This window comes from Lynx rufus, unplaced genomic scaffold (genome assembly GCF_022079265.1).
Source record: "Lynx rufus isolate CCGP_SWC_20201006 ecotype Redwood Valley unplaced genomic scaffold, mLynRuf1.p SCAF_3, whole genome shotgun sequence".
Lineage (NCBI taxonomy): Eukaryota > Metazoa > Chordata > Mammalia > Carnivora > Felidae > Lynx > Lynx rufus.
The window spans coordinates 56,076,638-56,097,666 of NW_025814845.1; the positions used below are offsets into that span (position 1 = coordinate 56,076,638).

At 34.9% G+C, this 21,029-nt stretch overlaps 1 protein-coding gene across 4 annotated transcripts in view; it reads right to left on the reverse strand.

Moving 5' to 3' along the window:
• Positions 1-21,029, reverse strand: part of ANKRD17 (ankyrin repeat domain 17) — a 165,056-nt gene that overhangs the window by 27,204 nt on the left and 116,823 nt on the right. For all 4 annotated transcript variants that reach the window (XM_047092429.1, XM_047092428.1, XM_047092430.1 and 1 more), the window contains 8 exons: positions 19,364-19,475; positions 19,068-19,213; positions 14,540-14,682; positions 13,782-13,995; positions 13,093-13,268; positions 11,785-11,947; positions 9,366-9,461; positions 8,015-8,131 (listed from right to left, as the gene is read on the reverse strand). In XM_047092429.1, coding sequence (XP_046948385.1) covers positions 8,015-8,131; positions 9,366-9,461; positions 11,785-11,947; positions 13,093-13,268; positions 13,782-13,995; positions 14,540-14,682; positions 19,068-19,213; positions 19,364-19,475 — 1,167 coding nt within the window. The remainder of the gene's footprint in view (positions 1-8,014; positions 8,132-9,365; positions 9,462-11,784; positions 11,948-13,092; positions 13,269-13,781; positions 13,996-14,539; positions 14,683-19,067; positions 19,214-19,363; positions 19,476-21,029) is intronic.

A 21,029-nucleotide genomic window follows, 5' to 3' on the forward strand; every position in this document is an offset into this window, starting at 1 on the left:
CTAGTATTTTGATAATCTCATAGATTCTACTAACCCTTTCGACTCACTAAAAAGTGGGGCACAAATTCAGAGGTCCTAGGGAAACTCTTTCTGAAGGACAGATCTCAGACTATGGCTGTGAAAGAACCAATAAAGGCATGAAGCTCTAAAAAATTAAGCAGAATTAGATAAGATAGATACATATGTATTAAGAGGCATCATAAGTTTGTAGGAGGTATATGAAACTAGTGGATCACCAAAGGGAAAAAGTTATTAACTATATGAATATGTATTTATGTGTATGTGTGTGTGTGTGTGTACGTGTATATATATATATATATATATATATATATATATATATATAGGATATCCAATATTTAAAAGGAAGAGCAAATGAGACTTTAGGAAGGCATAATCAGGCAGAGGAAGACAATCAAGAGAAAAATGGCTTCAGTGAGAAGAGTTTTATGAAGGAAGGTAATCAACATTGGTAAGTATCACAAGTATCAATAAGAACTGAAAATAAGTGATAGGATTTGGCAGTTGAGATGCCACTGGTAACCCTGCTATAGTTAGTTCATTGCAGTAGTGAGGGAGTAGGTAAATGGTTCTGAGGATTAAAAATTTTAAAAGTAGAGGGTGCCAGGGTGGCTCAGTTGGTTAGGCATCCGACCTCGGCTCAGGTCATGATCTCGCGGTTCGTGAGTTCGAGCCCTGCGTTGGTCTCTGTGCTGACAGCTCAGAGCCTGGAGCCTGCTTCGGATTCTATGTCTCCCTCTCTGTCTGCCCCACCCCAACTTGTGCTTTCTCTCTCTTTCTCAAATATAAGTAAACATTAAAAAAATTATTTAAAAAAATTTAAAAAGTAGAGTGAACAAGACATAGATCATTCTCTTAAAATATCTGGAAAACAAAATGCTAAATTTGAGGTAAAGTTTCATTATAATAATTACCTTAAGCTGCAGGCAGAAGGTAGGAGTTAAACAGTAGACACTAAAGATAAAAAAGTATGGGGGAGGTGGTAACAACTGATGAAAGGTCCCAAAGAGAACAGATGAAAACAGAATAAGCCATGAGGACTTAAGAAAGTCTGGAGGTACAGAAAACAGGGTTAGAAATTCAGCCTACATCCTCTGTTTTCTCACAAGGTACAAACCTGCACCTCACTTCACTTACTGGGGAACTGCTGTATGTTTTTCAGTATATGTGGGGGAAGGGTAGAGGCTTTGAAGAAAAGAGTCAAGTTGTAGAATAACCTTATTGTGGAAAAGGAAAGGGCACTACTAACTGGTGATTTCTAATTGAGGTTTAGGAAACAAAGTGATATTTGAGAGTTAAGCTTTTTAAGGTAAAAATTTAAGAATTGAAGAAGTAGTCCAGACTAAAGAGAAACCATCTGCAAATTTGGATATATGAAAGTGAACAAGTTATGTGAGCAGTAGAAAACCACAGCGACTGATGAGCCTGGAGGAGTAAGCTAGGAGGACCCGAATGTTTGGATTTTCCCAAGCAGACAAACTAAGACAGACGGAAAGTTTTTGAGAAGGGTGTAACGCAATTCCACCTGTGTATTAGAAAACTATGGAAACTGTGGAAAAGTTACATTGGAAAGGAGAAAGACTAAAATGAAGGCAAAAGGTGACAGAGGCAAAACTGTTTATTTATATAGGGAGACTATTAAGCCTACTGCGATACTTCAGGTATCAGGAGTGATAACTGAGAGGAAAGCAAGAAACAGAGACTGACAAAGCTTAGTTAAAGGTGATGATGATATGTAGAGGGTTTAAATGTGCCAGGTGCTGGATTAAGTTAATTTACTACATGAATTCATTTGATGGATGTAGTGAACGGGAAGCAAGGGTAAGTGAGCAGCTGAAAGTGATATCAAGATTTCATTACTGACTCATAGGTACTGACACCAATAACAGAAAAAGAGATCAAGGAGTATTCAAGGGAAGGGAAAGGGAAGGATCCAAGGAAAATCTATTGATAATCTGCTATATACTAAGCATGGTTCTAATCTTTTAGGACTAGTCAGTAAACCAGACAAAATATCCCTACCCTCATGAAGCTTATAAAACTAACATTTAGTTGGGGGGAGGCACATAGATGACAATATGTTAGTTTTCAAAAAGGTGTTAAGTACAATGTATAATACTGGAGAAGGGGAAGAGAAGTATGTATATGGGGACGGGTAAGGGGGTTTGATTTTAAATAGGTAATCAGTGTTAAGTCTCACAAAGGTAAAGTTTAAGTGAATATCTAAAAGATTTGAAATATTTCAGGCAAAGAGAACAGCCAATACATAAGCTGTATGTTCAAGCAGGCCCCTGTGGTTGAAAATAGTAGAAAAATGACTTTGCAACAGAATATCAGAGGGTCTGTCTGATCACCTTGGTGTCTCAAAGACTTTATCTTTTAGTCTGAAATAGTGCTGTAGGGTTTTGAGCAAGAGTGTCAGATTTGATTTAAATGATTTAAGAGGATGGAGAATAGACTGCTGAGCAATGGGAATCAGGGAGGTCAGTTAAGTAACTACTGGGTAATACAGGTAAGAGATGATATTAATGACTTGAACCAGGGTGAGAAGTGATGAAAAGAGACTAGGATTCTAGATACAGTTATAAGGCAAAGGTAACAAGATTTTCTAAGACAATGGAGGATAGAGAGGAATCAATAATGACCTCAAGGCTTTTAGCATAAGCAGTTCCAAGACAGAGTTGTGGCTCTAGGGTGGGCAAAGATTAGGAGTTCACATTGGAAACAAGTATGAGATGTCTAATTGGTATCCAAATGGACATGTTGAGTAACTAGCAGGAGATGAGACGAGTTTAGGGAAGATATCTGTGCTAAAGATATATTTTTGGGATCAGCTGTTATTTATTTAAATTTAAGAAGCAGGATGAGGTAACCAGTGGAAAAAGATGATAATGTAATGAGCCAAGGGGCTTGCCAACTAAGAGAGGAAAAGAGGAGGAAGTAGCAAAGAAGACACAGAAGGAATATCCAGGGAGGTAAGAGAAAAACCAAGAGTGTGTAGTGCAATGGAGGTCAAGTGAAGAAGTAGGTCAGGTATTATTAGGCTCCATGACATGAGGATAGAGCACTGAGCACTGGGTTTGGCTACATGAAAGTCACCAGAGACCATAAAAGCATAGTTTTGGTGGAGTTGTGAGAGTGCGAGCCTGACAGGAGTACGTTCAAAACGAAGGAAGAACTGGAAAGAGTCAAAATAGATGAGTTTGCTGTTATTGTTTGGCTGCAAAGGGAAGCAAAGGGATGAGTTTGTAGCTGAAAACTGGAGACAGGGAGTGGAGGAATCAAAAGGTTTTTTGATACTAGAGAAATAAGCTTGTATGAAGATGAGAATGATCCACAAGAAGAGGAAAAATGATATAGGACAAAGAGAAAAAAATTGCCACAATGTTTTTGAGTAAGGGTGACCAGATCTAGTTCAACAGATGGGGCTGGTTACAAAAAAGTTTATTTAGTAACTGGGAGGAAGAATATGGGTAGAAATTGGTGGATGGGGAAATGGGTGGGGAAAAGTCTGACAGTTTACTTTTGATGCTCAGTTTTCTCACTGTAAAATATAAGGTCATTAATTGAGGATAAAGGAGATGTATTGGAAGTGAGGATAAAGGAGAGAAAGTAATAGTGGTCTTGATAAGTGGGAGAATGAATGAAATTAGGGAAACACAGTATACTAGGTAGCATTAAAGGGTTCACTGTCACCCATTTAAAGTAAAATTCGTCATCAAGTGAATGTTTTTTTCCTACACGTTTAGTTACTAGGCTACAGGTGGGAGTGAAATAAAAGAAAGAGTAAAGAACAGTGAAGGGTGGTAGAAGTGGATCCTAAATTTTTTGGTAGGCAGGGTTGTCAGGACTGTTGGAGGTAGAATTCTAGAGGGAGTAAAGCTGAAAAGATAATCACAGAATGAAATGTATAAAATTAAGATTATGGGATGGGCATATTAAAAGCTTCAGGTATAGGCAAAAAAGCCCAATGGAAAATATCTAATAGGAATATTGTAAAACTACACCCTACATAGGTAATGCAAGTTTATAAGGAAAAAGATAGGGGGAGAAACAATAAGTAATAAAGTGCAAGGGTGAAAGAAATATATCAAAAATGCAGATCAACAGTATCCACTAGGATACCAACAGCCATGAGTATAACCTAGTTGTTAATTTCCTAAGAGAGCAAGCAATTAACTGCAAGAGAAGTCCTCAGTTTGACCAGCTAAACTGCTCCAAAGCAGGGACTCTTCCACATAATAAATGCTGAGTAAATATATGTTCACTGAACAAGGATAAGAGAATCTGGTAAATATAATGGGCAGTATTTTCAGCAGCAGTTTTTACAAACCTATTAACCAAAATTTTCAAATTAGAAAGGCTGATCAGAGAAGCACTATTATACAAGCAATAAATTACCTATATAGAACATTCAACTTGGACCAGACAAGACCAACTCCAAGATGTTCTTAAATCAGAAATGGTGGAGCCAGAATATACTGTGTCTCAAAAGGCAAAAGAATAAAAAAAGAAAAAGGTATTTTCCCAGACATAAATAATAAGTGAAAAAAGTGAACCAAACCCTATCAGATACCAATCTGATAATTTTTCAAACAGAAATACTGGGGTAGAGTTTAGGAGAGACGTACCTCCTGTGTAATCTAGAATTTTATCTCTACACCGCCCCCATTCAAAATTGTTTATAAAGTATCAGTGCATGCAGCAGAATCAATTTACATCTAATTAACTTATGATTAAGAATTATTTATTAGTTTGAGTTTTAATATTATGGAAAAATATGCAGTGACATTTGAAAGCAGTTCCTTTTGACTTACTTTAAATCTGAGGCTCTTGGAACATCAAGGTTAAGAAATGTTGGAAAGAAATCAAGAAAATGACACCTGTGTTGCTGATAACAGTAGGAAAATATTTTGGAAGTATATCAAATTTAAAATATATTGACCCAAGTGAAGAAACTTTATAAAAATAAAAGCACCAAAATATAAGGAAATATGTATAAGGATTTTATAGTAACATTACCTGTAGTGACAAAAAACTGGCAACAAACTTACTATGGCATATATTCTACAGTTATTTAAATCACTAACAACTGACAATATCCATCAATTACTGAGAGAGGAAAAAGCAAGTATTAGAGCAATGCGTTCACATGACCCTTTTTCATAAAAAGTATCACCATCTCCATATGTGTGAATATTCATTTGCTCAAGAAATATTTATTGAGTGCCTATGACACGCACCATTTTGTGATGCATACATTGTAGTGGTAGAGAGAGTCCAATAAGATAACTAAATAAAATACATTTCAAACGTTACAGAGTGAAAATAAAGAAGGGAAGAAAAGTAGCAAGAGTGTTTGTGGAAGGGAGACTAAAATAAGAGGCAAATGAAGGGACATTCAAGGCAGAAGTCACAGGAAGAGCAGAAGAGGATGGTCTGTATGGATGGAGCAAAGTGACCAAAAGTAATAAAAAAATAAGATCAGAGGTGTAAGAAATATTATAGGTGGGCATATCACATACAGTCTTAAAAGACTTTGTAAGTAATTGCAGAGGTGCAGACTTTGTTACCATGCCAGGTTTTTAGCTTTAGTTATCTTACAATGGTGACATGTTTTTCTTTATGCATATTTCAGTTTAAATTGAACACATTATTGTAATAAAGAAAAAAAAAACTGAAGTTGACTGAGAACAGGTATCTTTAAAAAGATATCTCCTATAAATGGTCTCCTGTCTCTATAATCTACAGGTATGCACTAAGTCCCTAGATGTATTTAATGTAATGTGTAAGTACCAAAGGCATGAAGAAATTAAAGATTTTATTTAAAAAAATTTTTTTTTTCAATGTTTATTTATTTTGGGACAGAGAGAGACAGAGCATGAACGGGGGAGGGGCAGAGAGAGAGGGAGACACAGAATCGGAAACAGGCTCCAGGCTCTGAGCCATCAGCCCAGAGCCCGACGCGGGGCTCGAACTCACAGACTGCGAGATCATGACCTGGCTGAAGTCGGACGCTTAACCAACTGCGCCACCCAGGCGCCCCTAAAGATTTTATTTAAAAACAGATATTTATGTCTCAGTTGTAGAAAGGATGCTTTCTAGATTTGATAAAAATGCAAAAAGAAACAGTAAGTATCATAATATAACTTAGAAACAGAAGAATTCTAGTGCAAAAATAGGAGAGTAATGCAAAAACAGGATATTATAATACTTTGGGAAGAAAGAACTAAAAAGAACTAAGAGGTATGTTATGGTCAGTTTAGGAATGAGTGGGACCCTGGGAATTTGGAAGGAAAAAACTGGGTTCGAATCCTACCCTAGCTTAATCAAGTTATTTAACTTCCCATAGATTTAATTTCTCCATCTGTAAGAGGAAGGGAATAATACTTTTTTTTAGTGAGAAGACCAAAATAATACATTTTATCATACAAATTGGCCCTATTATTTTGCTCGGTATTTAAGAGGCATTAAATATTAGATAAAACTGAATATGAAAACAGGTCAAGTAATAGTTATAATAACTATCTACCTCTCAATGTGCTCATGTTGTTTTAAAATTTCAAAATGGATGGGGCGCCTGGGTGGCTCAGTCGGTTAAGCGTCCGACTTCGGCTCAGGTCATGATCTCGCAGTTCATGAGTTCGAGCCCCGGTGGGCTCTGGGTGTGATTCTGTGTCTCCCTCTCTCTGGCCCTCCCCTGCTCACACTCTGTGTCTCTTTCTCTCTCTCAAAAATAAATAAACATTAAAAAAAAATTAAAATTTCAAAATGACCAAAAAAGTGAATTTGTTTGATCAGAAATTAAACCAGAGTTTAAAAAATGAAGAACCTCCAGTATTAAGTATATTTTCTGAAAAATAATAGCGTATTTTCACATTTAAATTAGAACAAAATGGGGGTGCCTGGGTGGCTCAGTCAATTAAGCATTTGGCTCTTGGTTTTAGCTCAGGTCATGGCCTCACAGTTTGTGAGATTGAGCCTTGAGTCCAGCTCTGTGGTAACAGCACAGAGCCTGCTTAGGATTCTCTCTCTCTCCCGCTCTCTCTCTGCCTCTCCCTGCTCGTGCATGCACAGTCTCTCTCTCTCTCTCAAAATAAATAAACTTAAAAAAAATAAATAAATTAGAATAAAATGTTGAGAATAATTCATATTTTGTTTATGTAAGTTGAAATACACAATTTAACAAAGTCAGCAAGTATAATAAAAAAGGAGCTGACTCAAATCAAAAAGATTAAAATTATCACTCTATATCCTTTATAAATTTAAACAGTAATATTAAATCTGAAGCATTTTTAACCTTTTTAAAAAAGATGAAATATGGCAGAATATGTATTCCATAATATTCAATGTCAACCAACTCTTTTCTTGCTGTGATTACTATTTGCATTACATTCCAGAATGCAGAGTTATTGACAGGAAGGGGGAGAAAGAAGGAACTATGGGACTGCCAAAACCAAATGTTGTTTGGAGTATTTTACTGCCCGTGAGAATAGGTGGGAATGATGTTGTTCTGCCTGAAAGAGAAAAGTATAAAAGAAATCATCCATTTAAAAAATGAACTCATTAAACATTCTACCAAGTGGCTGTAACTCACTGGTTGGTTATGTGTTGGTAATGCATTTGGTACTCTGATAAATCTGCTGGCAACAAATTACAAGGTGTAGGATCAGTGAAAGATCAATTTGGATGGGGATAAAGAGATCATTCATTCGTTAAGACTCAACTTGATTATTAGAGGCTAGGTTTTCTGACTTCCAGATGAATTCAATTCCTATAATAAAATTTAGTTAATTTGATTACAAAGAAAATTCTTTTAATGATATTGAAGATAGTCATAATTCAATTTGAACCAAACTTGAGGGAAAAACATGTACATAATTTAAACCAAAAACAAAAGACAAAATGAAAGAAAAATAAAAGATAACAGATTACAAATTAGGGAGAAGGAAAAGGAAAAAAGTTGGTATTTTTCACATGTAAAGATTATCATTACCTTTTCCAAGTCTAACTCTTCTAATAAAATGCTGGCATTTTTGTTTGCTTCAGCAGCCTGTCTATCTTTGGCTTGTACTATTGATTCCATACAAAGATGACACTTCTTCAGCATCTCCTAAAATAAAAAATTAAGATGTTTGCAGCCTCAATACACAATTCACATTTAGAGAGACTCCTGAAAACACAAAGATATTTAATCAAGGTACCTGAATGAACATAAGCAATAAACATCAGTGGTAGGGCAAAAAAGGGTAAAAACAAAACCATAATCTAAATGGTATATGTTTTTTTAAGTTACACAAGCAAAGAGCCTCTACTGTCCTTCAAAATAACATCCACGTGACTAGTATTTTGGAAACTAAAATTACTCATTCCTAAAATTTCAATGTAAGAAATCATATAGCAAACACAGCTTCATTAATTTATGCCAGCTGGTTAATGGGCTGAAGGGAAAGGTCAACGTCAACAAAGAAAATGGGTTTAAAAAATTAAAGAACTTAATTGACGGGAACTGTTTCAAATATTTAAGCTTTGTTGCTACAACTTCCTGTGCAAGAATCACACTTAAAGAAATCATAGACATGGGTACTTATATACTTTTCTCAGTGATTTCATTCTCGGGACATACTATTTAACAGGAAAGGGCTATTTTTCCCTATTCAACGAAAGCCTTATTTTTAATCTCCCCACCCCTCCAAAAAAATCCCACAAAAAGCAAAAAACAGTGGTATCCAGGAATGTTAATTATCATAGAGAAATGTACAGGCGGGCGAGACCATGAATTAGCTATGTTAAATAAAACTCATGAAAAAAAAGTGATCACTATTATGTAATGACTGCTGAGAAAGACATTTTTAGATTTATTGACCTCTTTGCATTTTCAGACACATGTCTTAGGATTTTAGTCATATGTTAGTATAAACCCCAAATTAAAACATCACCAGGGGAACATCTCAATTAGATCTCTAATAGGATTTATTTCACTTTCTCTACTTTTTCAGCAAAAATCCTAGCCAATTCATTCTTAAGCTGATAATTACTCCAACTTTTATATTATATCGAAAACATAAAGTTTCCTTGCCCATGACTATAAAAAGTACTATGCTCAGTTTTAGTTAGGTCTTAGAGAATGTTTTATTGCTTCGTTAGGTAACTGAATAATCTGAAGCACCTTTTAAATACAATACTGCATTCCCAAATACTAGATAAATGAAAACTATTACATACCACACATTATTGCTTAGACTAAGACTTTTTTCTTAGCGTGAGATACACATACACACACTTACAAAAAAACCAAATGTGATCCCTAGCTCATATACTAGGATGAACTTAATCACTATTATTACCTTATCAGTGATGGTTGCTATGTATCTCATACATTCAGAATCTGATGGAAACTGATTGACTTCTTTGACTAAGTAGCGCACCACCTTCACATGACCCTAAAAAACAGATACCAATATCAGATTGAAAACAGACTCTTAACAGGATTCAGTAAATCTATAGTCTTGTCTTCATTAAGAGTACTTTGACATCAGTGCCAGAAAATAAAGTCTTAGATATCATTTGCACTGTAAATGAAAAAGAGACAAACTTTGGTTCTGATAAGTTAAATCTACACTGTTCATTCTCATCCCACCCCTCCGAAACAGTACAGAATAACCTGATCTAAAATTCTAAACAACACTGAATGAAAAGCCAACAAGCCAAAAATTAGTATGAAGAAATGGGGATATGTCTGAAAGAAAAAAAAAAAATTCATTTGTTTCTAGCTAATTCATAAGTGAGCATCCTATTTCAATTCTAAGCCCTGAAAGAATAGAAATAACAATTTTGTTCTTTCAGATAAAAACTAAAAGCATAACACTATACTAGTACTACAAAAGACATAAGATACACTTTCCTAAAGCATGAGCTATGATTATATTATTCACTGTAACCCAGTTCACTAAGTAAAGCTCAAAACTTTTAGACCAGGACTCAAGAGACTCTTTCTCCAATCTATACTATTGCTCTCTGAACACAATTCCTATGAATTAGCTAGTTTTGATAAACAGACTTTTTATATTTAGTATATTTCCCTATCTCTTCCTTTTCATCTACATCTTTTTAAACTATTCCTATTCCTATCTTTTAATGAATAGTTCAATGCCATTTACATCATTTCTTGATAACTTGCCAACATTTCTATGGTATTTAAATTATATGGGACACTTCACAGTTACCTGACTTTGTATGTGGATCTTACTTCCCCTTATTAAATCATATATTTCTTTAAAAACAAACAAACAAAAAAGTGCAACTGCTGTACTCTGTACAATGTAATAGGCCAACCATTACAGTAACACATGGTAGATACTAAAAAATAAATAAATAATGGGATGAATACAAAAGAATATAAAAGATAAACACTGTTCTTAAGGAATTAAGTCTATTTGGAAAGAGAAGACATATGCGTGATAGAGTAGTAACAAGATAATTTTTGTCAAAATGAATGATAAAAATAACAGATTGTAGAACTTCTACAATGTTTAGAGGATTAAATGTCCTGCTGTGAGCTCAAATAGGATTGGAAGTGTTTTTGTAGAATGGGAGATTTAAACGATACACAAAGAATGAATAAGTCTGGAAAAATAATGAAGAATATGGGTATTTCTGAGATGAGAGCAATGGTGACGTAAGAGACGGTAACAAACAAAAGACCAAGCAAGGAGAAGACTCCACATCAGAAATTCAAAATAGGGGATGAGCTCTAAGGGCACCAGATTATGTTGGCTTTGACTAACAAACTAAGATTGGGTTTCAAAGGATGACAGAGACTGAAGGGAGGAAAAAGTTCTAGAAGAGGATACTAACATAGTGGAGTGGTTAGGAAGATGAATGATATGTTACCTTGCTTGGAGAAGAGGTAGTGAGGAAGAGGAAGAGAAAGAGAAAAAAAGAGGAAATAACAAGAAATTCAGTGTCTAGGTAGTCTAGAATACCTAGGGACAAGGTGGTACAAAGCACAGACAGAGAGAATAATAAGAAAAAAAAGAAGAAATATGATTTCTTGCAATTTATATATTAAAATCTTCAATACAACAAAATAATTTGGAACCTACCAAGGGATTTTACCTACCTGTCTCAAAATGACAAAACTTGAATTTTAAACACTGAACAGTAATCCAGTTTTCCTAGTAACAAATTAAAGCTGAATTTAAGAGACCAACCAAACTATTAAATCACTCTGTGCTATGCATTATAGGAAGAGAAACAAAGTTTCTCTTTTCACAAAATTTATTTCTACTTCTGAATGTAGTTCATTTGATTTTCAGGCATTTTAAAATATTGGTGGCTGGGTTTTCATTATATAATTCTCTTGTTCCTAGTAATTAAAGCAAATGATTAAAAATAAAACCAATTTAAGTTAATTTTTTCCCTGCTGTGCTAATACAAGAAAACATTCATTCATAAGTAATTAGTTACTTTTAATTGGATTTACATTTTGTGTGAAAGATTAAGATTGCAACTCGATTTTGGAAATACTACTTAGAACTACTTTTTAAAAGTTTACTTAGCTTATCAATATGGGTAATATTAATGGTTTTTCTGGGATACCTGTGTCTACCTTTCAGTGTTGCCATGAGTGATTATTTGCTTATTATTTTACTGCTTTCATCAGTACCGCTAAATCCTAAAATGAGAGTCTTTAGTAATCACTAAACTATACATATCCAGAAAAGTTGAAAAACATCCAAGTGAATGAGGATGAAAGACTTCTACCTTCCTAAATGCTGCCATCAGAGGAGTTATCTTGCGGTTGTCTGCTGCATCCACATCTGCACCTGCTTGTACTAGTAACTGAACCACATCAAGGTGTCCGCCATTTGCTGCTAGCCACAATGGAGTGTTCCCCTTCTTATTACGTACATCAATGTGAGCTCCCCTAAACGAATGACACAGGTATTGTTTAAAATAAATGGAATGACACAGATAACGATAAAAATCAACTATTAACATATGAAAAATATTCTGTAAAAGTGAAATATTAGATATAATATTCAAGGACTTAAATACATTTTTCTCTCAAAATTACAAGGAATTTCTAACCATCAAATTTAAAAGTCTTCAAATTAAAAAACAACTGTATACTAATAATTGCTTTTCTTATTTTAATGACTGCATAATTCTGGGTTTCAATCCTGAGAAAATGTGAAGTTTTATTTAGTGAAAAATATAAGTACATCCTGTTAATAGCATAATCAATACATTAAACAAACAGTATGCAAGAGACATAAACAGTATCTTACAAGGCACTTGTATCTATTTCAGTTTACTTGTATTTATGTATTTTTTATTATGTGGCTTCAGAAAAGAATGAATCTAAAAATAACATGCAGATTTAGCACTCAGTGGGCATCATGGTAAGACTCATGGTGAATAACAGGTGATAGCAGCCACTACTAAATACTACTGCTTAGGACACCATGCAAATGTCTTTAAGACTGTTAAAGCAAGAAATCCAATTCAGCTGGCAAGCATCTTTGGAAGACTGGCAGGAACTTCTAAGCGACTGAAAGCAGGGATTCCCCTGGATCCTGTCTGATACCTTGAACAATTCTGTAACTGTCACTTAAAAGCCCTAATTGCTATTAAAAACAAAAACAAAATATAAACAAATTAAAAAACAACAACAACAACAAAATCAACAACAAAATCTTAGATTGCTGCTAGATTTTTAAGATTTCCAGCGATAACTCTCTGGAAAACTCAAACTGTGTCGGAGATGTGAATATGCAGGCCAACAGCTGGATGTTCAAATAGCGTATTATAGTACTTTAAAAGTGTATACACATCCAAGAAAGGAAGAAGAGAAGTATTTCTAGGTTGCACTGAAATAAATCAGACAACGTAGCATAGCTCTAGATAGGTGGGAAATAACAGAAGTAGGTGTAAAAAATAAAACAAAACATGCAACTGTAGTTTAGAGAAGTAACCACATTTGATATTTTAATAGTACAATTTGCCCAGAGAGAATAGTAATCACTAGTAACACCATAGTCACATATGAAGGGCATGATAACATCATACCTGCCAATGAGAAGCTCACAGAATTTATAATGCCCTTTATCTGCTGCTATGGTTAAAGCTGTATCTCTCGAAGAGGGCACTGGAGGGGCATTAACATCAGCACCTTTATCCAAAAGAACTCGGCCCACCTCTGCATATCCACCAGAGGCAGCTTCCATGAGTGGTGTGAGGCCAGTCTAGGTTTAGCGAAAAATAAAAGCAACACATGAGAGACTGAAAAGAGCGAAAATGTTTAAAGAACCACCTGGGGAGCAACTTGATATAGTTGCTACAAAGAGTCACAACTAAATTTCAGCACTGACACTACAGCCTGAGTTACAGTGTGATCCAGAAAGATGATTCTACTTAATGTCAATTTATTGTGAAAAAAACTTGTGAAAAAAACTTGCCAAGATGCAAGCACTTGGCATATAACTGGCACTAATAAATGTTTCCTCTCTTCTCTTTCACAAAGTACGTATTTTCTAGCTGATAACCCTAGTATGTCATTTTTACCTATAAAAATTTAGTGTTAAAGTATTTTCAAGAGTTAATGCTTGACCGAGTACACAGAATGATTTCTGATTAAATACATATGTAAGATATATGTTACTAGAAAATACTAAAATTATAATTAGCATAATGCTACTGTACACCTTAAATATCGAAGCAATAAATAAATCCATGTATAAATCTCAGATTTTTCTTACCTTAGCTCTGTGTTCCACATTTGCTTTTCTATCAAGCAGAAGACTAACCACTTCAGTTCTTCCTTGGAAGCAGGCTAAGGTAAGGGCAGTGTTCCGATTGGTTTCTATTTGAGCATTTATGTCAGAGCCCATGTCTAACAGGAGCTTAACAGCAGCTGTATGCCCATTCATAGCTGCTAACATCAGAGGAGAAATGCCCAATTTGCTACCAGTTCTGGGGGTGGAGGTATGGGGAGAACAAAAGGAAAAGATATAAAATTTAAATGTCCCAGAAAAAATTGGATGAATTTTATAGAATTCTATTTCAGGATTTGATTCTTTAGTTTGCAGGACTATTTAAAATAATAATTTTTCTCAGCCCTAGTAAGTCTATGAGATACTACCAAGACTCCATTAGAAATCTTTTACCACCTAGACCTAGACTACTTTCTGTAGCTCATCCAACATAATGACTTGGGCTGAAAAGTAACTATTAAATTATTAAGTGATTATTAAGATGGGCTTTCCATCCTAAAGCATAATAACTATGTTTACTTTTAGTACCATAAGAAATAGAGTAAGTGATGGTTTCTCAAGTTCTATATCAATAGAATAGTTTTAAATACTTAAATAAAATTAATCTTAAAAATCTCTAACAATTTGGATTCTAAACTCGTAATGAAGGCATTTTCTAAATATGGCGTAAGAAATACAAGTGTTCTACAAATAGCTTTGTCATAACACTCTTAAGGGGCTTATAGAGAGAGAATAAAACTTGCCTAGAATTAATCTCAGCTCCTGCATTTAGTAATATTTTGATAATGTTCACATAGCCACCAGAAGCAGCCAGGCTTAGAGGTGTGTAATCAGAAACATTCCTGTGCTCTTTATTTGCCCCTCGAGCTAACAACAGCTCCACCACCTGAAAAGAAAAGAGGAAAAGTTGTGTTTTCTTCTTATGGTGAAACAATTTGCAAAGTGTGTATTTCTGATTTCTTTATTTTTCTGGTATATCGTATAAGAAAACAGAGGAAAGTCCTTTTTTTAATCCTTTGCACAAAATCAGCTTCAAATGATAGCAAGAGCTCTTACAAGCCAACAGAAAGCAGGCTTTTCAATTAAAATCCATTTTGGGAAAAAAAATCCATTTTGGAATTTGTTAAAATGGCACAGTGTGTTCATGAAAGACCAGGGTCTCAGATCTGCTGGATCTCAGTGTGTTGTTGTGCAATGCTATCTTAGCAATTAGCATTTCTCTGTTATTTCATCACATAGTGGTAAAACGGAATAAGATTTTTTCATTTAGAATGATTTAAAAATATTTTTTTAAACTTATAATCAATAACAATGTTTAAAAACTTGGAATAAAAGTAATATTTATTTTTTCCCAATATTTTATGAAAAATTTTAAACATATGGAAAAGCTTAAGAAATTTACATACACTTGCTACCTAGATTTTACCATTAATATTCTACTACACTTACTTTATTACATCTTTCATCTGTCCATTTTCTGATGCATCTCATTTCAAAGTAAAATGGACACCTGCAATTTCCCTTAAGTGCATTAGCATGTGTATCATTATCTAGAATATTATTTGCTTTAAATTTTTTGGGGGTAAAATATATAACTTACAACCAATGCACAAAACTTGGGTGTATATTCACTGAGTACTGACAAATGCATAAAACTTTTTTTTTTAATTTTAATACTTTGTTTTTAATGGTTATTTTTGAGAGAGAAGGTGTAAGCTGGGGAGAGGCAAAGAGTGGGGGGGGACAGAAGATCCAAAGAGGACTCTGCACGGACAGGAGCAAGCCCAATGCAGGGCTCGAACTCACAAAACCTGAGTTCATGACCTGAGACAAAGTCAGACGCTCAACAGACTGAGGTACCCAGGGGCCCCTAATAATTTTTTTTTTTTTAATGGACAAAGAGAAAGGGCATGAGTAGGGGAAGGACAGAGAGAGGGAGAGAGAGAATCTTGAGCCCTACATGGGCTCAATCTCACAACCATGAGATCATGACCTGAGGCAAAATCAAGAGTTAGACACTTGACTGAGCCACCTAGGCACCCCAAAACTAATGTAATTTAAATCCTGTTATTTATTCATGCCCCTTTCCCAGTCAATCTCACCTATAGACTAATTTCATCTATCTTAAATCCTCATATAGATGAAATCAGTGTTTGAAAGTCATATGCGGGTATTGCATACCATTCCATTATATGAATATACTATAGGTGATCTATTCTCCTACTGATGAACAGCTTTGCTGTCTCTAGTTTTTGGTAAATTTGAATAAAGTTGTTATGAACATTCTTCCAGAAATACATTTTCATTGCTTATGGGTTCCACCTAGTAGAATTTCTGGGTGTATGTTCAGTTTTATAAGAAATTGCCAGACCTTTTCCTAAAGTGGTTATATCATTTATACTCCCACCAATAATAAGTGAGTCCTGGTTGCTCCACATCCTTGGCAAAATTGGTATTGCCAGTCTTTAGAATTTTAGCCATTCTAGTTGGGTGTGTGGTGGTAACCCACTGGGGTTTTAATTTACATTCCCTGATAGCTGAAAAACATTTACCATTTATTTAAGTACTTATTGGCGTCTTTTGTCCATTATGCCATTTAATGCACAAAACAACTCTTTGACACAAGTGCTAGTATTTTCACCTTCATTTTACAAATGAGGCAGAGAAAAGTTAAGGGACTGTCCAAGATCATAGCTCTTACCTTGCACTTAGTATTGTTTTTTAATTTTTTTTTAACGTTTATTCATTTTTGAGAGACAGAGACAGAGCATGAGCGAGGAAGGGGCAGAGAGGGAGACACAGACAGAATCTGAAACAGCTTCCAGGCTCTGAGCTGTCAGCACAGAGCCCGACACAGGGCTCGAACTCACAAACTGCGAGATCCTGACCTGAGCTGAAGTCAGACGCTCTAACGACTGAGCCACCCAGGAGCCCCTACCTTGCACTTAGTATTAGTAAAATATCCTACAATACTAACTAGGAAATAACAAATAAATGTTAATGAACAGTGCTTTATCTTAACATACAAGCTAAAACTTTACTCATAGGAATAAAGCTATGACTAATTTTAGATTACGACTTTCTGTCCATCACTTTTTTGCTTTTAGAGCCAGAAACAGTAGGTGGCTTATGTGACAAGGTTATAAACACAAGACCAAAAAATGGTATTAGGCTAAATTTTACAGAGTCCCTTAAGCAAGAAAGTAGAAAACCCTAATCAAATTTCTAAAGTTATTAATTCCACTACACAAAGATAAATGAGCTTAGTTATCTCTCAAAGGGAATGGTCTATTCCCAGAAAGAAATAAATACTCAAAGATTATAGTATGCTATAGGCTTTAATACTGCTTTGAAAGGAAGGAAATCAACTGATTCTTTTTTGATTCAACACTGAAAAAATTGTTATTTTATGAAGCAAGTATTATTTCAAGCTATACAATGATTGAAAATTTCAGTTATATCAAAATTTTACCTTCATCATATTCCAAAACAGAACCATTTTCATTCCCAACTAAGTTTTTCAATTTAATGTTGTTATTGATTGCAAAATTTTCTGCCATACCATTTCAACTTGAGATTAATAGGAATCTCTACATTTTCTGATGCGGTGGAGATAATTTATCAAATAAGTAGCTTATTTTTTCACTATTTACTTCCTATTATTTGGGTTAAAATCCTTTTAATATACCAATCACCTCTACTATGGAATGCAGGAAGGGAAACAATACAAATGTATTCACATTATCAACCAGAAGGAACAGCACAGTAGAGACACATTCTTTGTTGTCTCCTATGCAAAACATCTCTAGAAAGTATGTCTAACTATCCACACACCTATAATCTATTCCAAATATAAAGGAGAAAAATTATAAATTTAAAAATTATAAATTGGCCAAAGCAACAATTGTATAAAAAAAAAAAAAAACTATTATCACTAGGCTCCAATTCTTTTTAATCCACAAGATAAAGGATCACTAATTCCTATCTTTCTATATACATGTACCATTTTATTAGATTTCCCATTCTTTCTGCACAAGAATTATTCTACCTCTTAAAAATCTTTATCTTCTGGTTTACTAAAAACTCCAGTGGGTTTAGCTGACTAGAGTTCAATATAACCTGATGTGTTATGACAGGCAAAGGGTGGGAGGCAGTTTGGTTTTGCACACATAGGGAAGTAAAAACCTACCACCTCCCTGGCCAGAGTAATTTTAGATAGAGTATTTCAGGAGGTATACTGACATAATGGATAGAACAGCCAGTTGAAGGATTTGGAAAAGATATCCTCAAACCAATAATCAAAAGAATAGGGTACACTTCAAATAGAGAACAGGTAACTGGCAAATACAGCCTCAAATATCTGTAGATATAAGAGAGTATAAACCTCTTTCAATTAATCAAAGAACAGAATTAAGAATAGTGGGGAAACTTAGGGAAGGCATAATTCAGGTTTGATAATCAGGAGAACTTTATAATAGGATGGCAGAAAAAAAAAAAAAAAAAAGTAAAAGATTTCTAAACTGAGTAAGACACTGACCTGGTTAACCCAGAGTACTTCCTAAATCTGAGATTCAACAACTCCCTAATTGAAAAGTTGTCAGTCCACAGAGACAGCACAACTGGCTAATCAAAATCCTTACAACTGGATTTAAAAAACAGATTTAAAACATTAGGTTGCCCAGCTGTTCATTAAATGCCAGAAAACACACATGGGTGTAAAGCTATAACTTCTTGCGCCTATACCTGATCACACCAGCTGTTCTACTTTCCTTAAAAAAAAATGAAAAGATCATACAATCTTATCCGAGAACCTTTCTTCCAGATTTGAGGAGTGGGGGAAGATGAAAAGAACAACTAAAAACTGAATGCTCTTAATTCCCTACTAATCTTATACATAGAGAGCAAAAGAAGCTGAGCTTAAGTACCTTTCATGCTAGGTACTCTAGGATAGGAAAAGATGAATGATTATAGGCCCTGTTTATGAGGAGTTTACAGATTTGATTGGGAATGCCTTAATCATTTCCTTAGCCTGAATGCAACACACAGGGATTCCTACGGCAGATACTACTTTCAGATGAACAGAATAATAAACATGATTTTTCTGACACGACAGCTTATGCTAACACTGATACTTGAAATTATTATCTATTAGCAAAAGGACAGTTACTGTGATAAATCCAGATGCCAATCCTCTATTACCATCAAATCATAAAAGTTAAAACATATATTTGCTAAACAGATGGACAATTATTACAATGGAGAAAACGTTACCTCCTGCCTTCCCCCAGAACAAGCCAAAGATAGCGGTGTGTCCTTGGTTCTCTCTGACTGGGCTTCAATGTCTGCACCATTGTCCAGCAATATTTCCACAACACCAACATGACCAGCTGTAGCAGCCAAGATAAGTGGAGTAAAACCTAGAGGAAAAATAATGATCTTCTCACTACATGCTAAGCAAAAGAACAATAATGTTTTCCATTATATCTATCACAATAGGCCTAGAAGCAGTATTTCTTCACAAAATACAAATATTCCAGAAAAAAAAAATTAACAGAAGTAAGCCCTACCTTTCTTGTCTCGGTGCTCAATACTAGCTCCTCTCTCTAGCAGTGTTTGTACCAGTTCCTCATGACCACCAGCACAGGCAAGTGTTAGCGCCGTATCATGATTACTTTCAGTCTATAAAAAAATTATTTTTTGATTAGCTTATTAGATAATTTTCAAATGACAGCATCAATTATATAATATATACTTATACCAAATACAGATACAGATGTACCATTCTACTGTATCAAACATTCGGGTATTAAGTCGTTCTTTTTCCATCAGCGGCTAACGTGTGATTTTGTAAAGGCTACAAAATAACATTTGAACTTTATGGGCAATTCTTAAAGCAGGCATGAAGGAAAAAAAAGTATGATTTTCCAACCATATGCTATTTACAACTACATGATTAAATTAAACACTGTTGGACTCACTTTTACTTCTAGCCATTAATGGAGTAGCATAGACAACAGCACAGACAAGATTTGTTTTCCTATCTCAAAGAACCAAAAAAAAAAAGGGGGGGAGGGGGCAAACTATTTGAAATGATGGTGTTTAGAGAGGCAGTGCATGGATGGCAGTGATCTCGGAGGACAGAAATGATTAACTCAACTTATTGCCTAGAGAGTTTCAAGGCTTCAGGGCAGACTGGGTACCCAAACACAGCCTGTCAATCTCCCTGAGTTGAAAAGGCAGAGTTTGGAGAGGTCAGGATGGCTGGAATTCATGGGGCAGACTACTAGAGAGGAAAGTACTACAAGAGTACTCTAGATTAGCAACACTAAGTGATGCTTTGCCTAGGAAACAATAAATGACAGTTAAGTTAAATGAATGACAACAGCTATACGGGATTACAGATTCAAAGACTATTTCTAATAAAACAAACATATATGAAATATATATTTATTATGTTTACATATTTATATAACATTTATTATATTTATGTAATAAATACAAAAAGAAACGGCATTTTCTCCCAGAAGGTCAATAACTCTAAAAACCAAACTCTGTCATAAAAAAAAGAATAACAAGAGACAAAAGGCAAAATCGATAGAGTCAAGAAATAAGAAAAAGCCTACTAGTCAGTGATGAAGAGGGAGACCGCAAAAGCTGCTCTGCAGAAGAGGCTGGCAGAGAGCAGAGCTACTGACTGCAGAGATCAGGGATGGCCACAAGGGAGAGATGCACCAACTACAACAATGAAGAAGGACATGAATACTTAAATGAGTGACCGCTCTGACTGTGTAATAGTATTTGATCTTCATTTCAGGTTTATAAGGAAGGAATTATTATGTTTGATTTCAGAAAAAAAGAGACAAAGCCTCAGAGAAATAACCTTCCAATGGTCACACAAGCTAATAACTGATAAGGATCGGCTTAAAAAACCAAGGAGATCCTGGATATCAAAATCCTCCTTTCCCCATCATAAAGCAGTCCTAAGGCACGGCCAATGGAGGTCAATATAATGTTGTCTCTCTGCTTTATATGCTCTCTCTGTTAGTGTACAGACCATTAGAAGAGCCAACTTTATGATGAAGAGTCCACTTTATGATGAAGTTTATTAGGTTTCTAAGAGTTTCTGGGGGTTAAAAGAGTAATTTAGGAAAGTGGTGCCAATTTTAAATAGAAACTGAACAAACAAACTTTGAAAAAGATCAGCATGGGAAATTTTAGTGGATTAGTAAAATA